The 3,221-nt window shown below is 56.8% G+C and overlaps 2 protein-coding genes across 2 annotated transcripts in view; both read left to right on the forward strand.

Moving 5' to 3' along the window:
- Positions 1-481, forward strand: part of ACA1_244120 (uncharacterized protein) — a gene marked incomplete at both ends in the record, with an annotated part of 1,635 nt that extends 1,154 nt beyond the window's left edge. Inside the window, 2 exons of the mRNA XM_004335377.1 lie at positions 34-106; positions 297-481. Coding sequence (XP_004335425.1) covers positions 34-106; positions 297-481 — 258 coding nt within the window. The remainder of the gene's footprint in view (positions 1-33; positions 107-296) is intronic.
- A 195-nt stretch (positions 482-676) lies between these two features.
- On the forward strand, positions 677-2,123 carry ACA1_244230 (cathepsin L, putative; the record flags this gene model as incomplete). Its single annotated transcript, XM_004335378.1, has 6 exons — positions 677-895; positions 991-1,125; positions 1,196-1,275; positions 1,377-1,518; positions 1,614-1,830; positions 1,921-2,123. 6 exons carry the CDS (start codon positions 677-679, stop codon positions 2,121-2,123), a joined length of 996 nt encoding a protein of 331 aa, XP_004335426.1.
- Between the last annotated feature and the right edge of the window lie 1,098 nt (positions 2,124-3,221).

Below are 3,221 nucleotides of genomic sequence, written 5' to 3' on the forward strand. Positions count from 1 at the left end.
AATACGGCGATTGGCCGCGTGGTGGGCTGCGAGAGGATCGCACCCTATCGCCACGACCTCCTGGGATCCCTGGTGTGCAACCTGAACCTCCTCGTCAGAGTCTCCGGTACCCTCAACCAGGCTGTGTCCGTGCACATATATTGTCGTGCTCCGCGTGTCGTGTGCCGCGCGTGTCGTGTCGTGTCGTGTCGTGTCGTTGGTCGTGTCGTGTGTCGTACCTGGAGGTGAGCCGCACGGAGAAAGTGAAGCCCGAACTCGTAGTTCGTTCGCGCGTTCTCACTGCCCCCCCCCCACAGGCGACGCCTCAGAACCCAAACCGTACGCGCTGTATATGACATCGTCGCAGCCCTTCTTGCGGGACGAGTTCGAAGCGTATCAGCTGCGCGTGGCGATGAACCCCGAGGAGGCCCTCACAGCACCCAGCGAACTTCAGCAGAAGCTGCGCGTCAAGCGGATCATGCACGAACGCCTCCTCAAGTAACACACCCAGCTCACGCTCCTCACTCTCAAATGTACACAGTTCCCACCGGCGAATTGCAGTCTTTTCTATCTCACTGTGAGGCATTCGCAACCACACAACGCACCCGCCCCCAACCAATCACAACGCAAGGCTTCTGTATTAATTGTATTGTACAGCGCCACGGACGGTGTCGCTCCTTGCAGAAGTGCAGAAGAGATGAAGGCGACGATCGTGCTTGTCGTTGTGTTGGTGGCCCTTTTGGGTGCGGTCCACGCCGCGCAAGAGTCGGGCGGTGATGCTGCGATCCGGGAGCAGTTCAACGCCTTTGTCCAGCGCTATGGGAAGAGCTACGCCTCTGCCGAGGAGGCCGAGCAGCGCTTCGCCATCTTCACCCAAAACCTTGCCGAGACCGCTGCCCTCAACATCAAGTATGAGGTATGCGTTTATACCGCAAAAATCTCAATCTAATCTTCAATCAAGGAGAGAGGGCATCTCATCGATACAATTTAATGTAATGTCATGTAATGTAGGGCAAGACGCAGTTCGGCATCACCAAGTTTGCGGACATGAGCCAGGAGGAGTTCCAGTCGCGCGTGCTCATGAGCAACCCGCCGCCCCCGCCCACCGAGAAGCCCTACCGCGGACCCAAGTTCGAGGGTTTCACGGTACAATCCTTCATCTTCATCTTCTCCCAAACGAGATTGTTCCATTCTGATCTGCTCGTTGCCCCCATAGGCTCCCTCTACCTTCGATTGGCGCAACAAGCCCGGCGTCGTGACCCCCGTCTACGACCAGGGACAATGCGGTTCTTGCTGGTACGTCCGTCGCCTTCATCAATCATTCGTGGCGCTGTGTTGATGTTGAAGCGAACTCCTGTGTTGAATCATTTCGCTGACTCAACTCTCTCGACGTGCAGGGCGTTCTCGGCGACCGAGAACATTGAGTCGCAGTGGGCGCTGGCCGGCCACAAGCTGACCGGACTCTCGATGCAGCAGATCGTCGACTGCAGCTGGTGGGACGACGGCTGCGGCGGCGGCTTCCCCTCCTACGCCTACGATGTGCGTTTCACACACAGACACACACACACACACACACACACACACACACACACACGAGAGGCACAACTAACCCTGTTGCGGGTGGGTACGTACAGTACGTCATCGATGCGCCTGGCCTCGATGCGCTGGCCAACTACCCCTACACGGCCGTCGGTGGCTCGTGCGCCTTCAAGGAGAGCCAGGTGGTGGCCAAGATCTCGAGCTGGACCTACACCACCACCGACAGCAACGAGCACCAGATGGCCAACTACCTGGCCCAGCACGGCCCCATCTCCGTCTGCGTCGACGCCGAGTCCTGGCCGTCCTACACCGGTACGAACCAACTTCATTCGCGCGCGTGTGTCGTGTGTGTCATGTGTCGTGTGTGTTCCCGGCTCACAGTCTTTTTGTTTTGTGCTACAGGCGGTGTGTACAGGGCGTCGGCGTGCGGCACCTCGATTGACCACTGCGTGCTTGCGGTCGGCTACAACTTGACGGCCAACCCGCCCTACTGGATCATCCGCAACTCGTGGGGCACCAGCTGGGGCCTTGAGGGCTACATGCACCTCGAGTTTGGCACCGACGCCTGCGCCGTGGCCGAGATGACCACGTCCGCCATCATCTAAGCGACACCTGACCAATATGCCTCCCATGCTCCTCTCGTTACGCAGTGACTGAGAACCTGAGGCGGAATTTTTCGAGGCGGGAGAAAAAAAGCTCAAATCATTCGAGTGGTCGCGCATAGTTACGCCGTCCTCAAATTTTCCGCTTATTTTCTGCGGGCTCAAGAATGCGAGGCACGAGAGGCACAAAAGGCGGGAACGGAAGACACTTTCACTCTGTCGTTTTGTTTTTCCTGCTGCATCCGATGGAGTTGTCCACCCTTCCCGAGAAGCTCGGGGCAAAAACGCCGCATAAAACCTCCCCGGGTGGCCGCCCCAAGCCTAGCGGGTACTCACCTAGCTTCTCCCCAAGCCACTTCAACAATAAACAACGCCCCATCGACCAAGCTGCAACCCCCTTCGACAACATTCCTCGTTCCCTGTTACCGCTGTGCCACTGGCTCGTGGTGCCCTCGACAACGATTCCAGAATCAATTGTAACCACCTATCCCCCTTGCAGTTGGATGTCGCTCTAATTGCTCTTTTTACCAAGCAGCTGCAAGATGTGAATGCTGATCTTGCAACCTACTTGCGAGAAAACGCGAAAACTGACCGTGTCAAGTCCCGATACTATTTGGAGCATCAGCCCAGGCAAGCGAGCAAGGTACCGCTTCCAGATTGTTTGTTCCTTTGTAAATTGATGTTAATCGGTGAGTGAGCCTCAGGCTGTCGAGGATGTGGAGGTAGCCGGCTCCGACTCGGAGACCGAGCCTGAGTCGGAGCCTGAGGCGGCAAAGCCATGGCCGATTGTCACCCTCGATAAGACTTGGGAAGATCACTATCGTCGAATGTTGATCTTGATCTACCCTTTGGTGCGTCTTCCCGTTAGTGCTGGCATTGCGTGACGGAAGCGGCCTCATTTGTACCGGTACTTCAACAGGCCGCCGAACTTGGAGCTGAGGGAATGCTGGCTACTGAATCCACATGGCGCAGCTACGTGTACGCCCCGAGCGAATTGCTGCTACTTAACAACCCTCACCTGACGGTCGAAAGGTAACCACCAAACATGTTCATCACGTGCGTCTCCTCTTGACTCACAACCTGCTTCAGCAATTCTGAAGT

The sequence above is a fragment of the Acanthamoeba castellanii genome (genome assembly GCF_000313135.1).
Source record: "Acanthamoeba castellanii str. Neff unplaced genomic scaffold scf7180000084763, whole genome shotgun sequence".
In the NCBI taxonomy this organism is placed as follows: domain Eukaryota; phylum Discosea; order Longamoebia; family Acanthamoebidae; genus Acanthamoeba; species Acanthamoeba castellanii.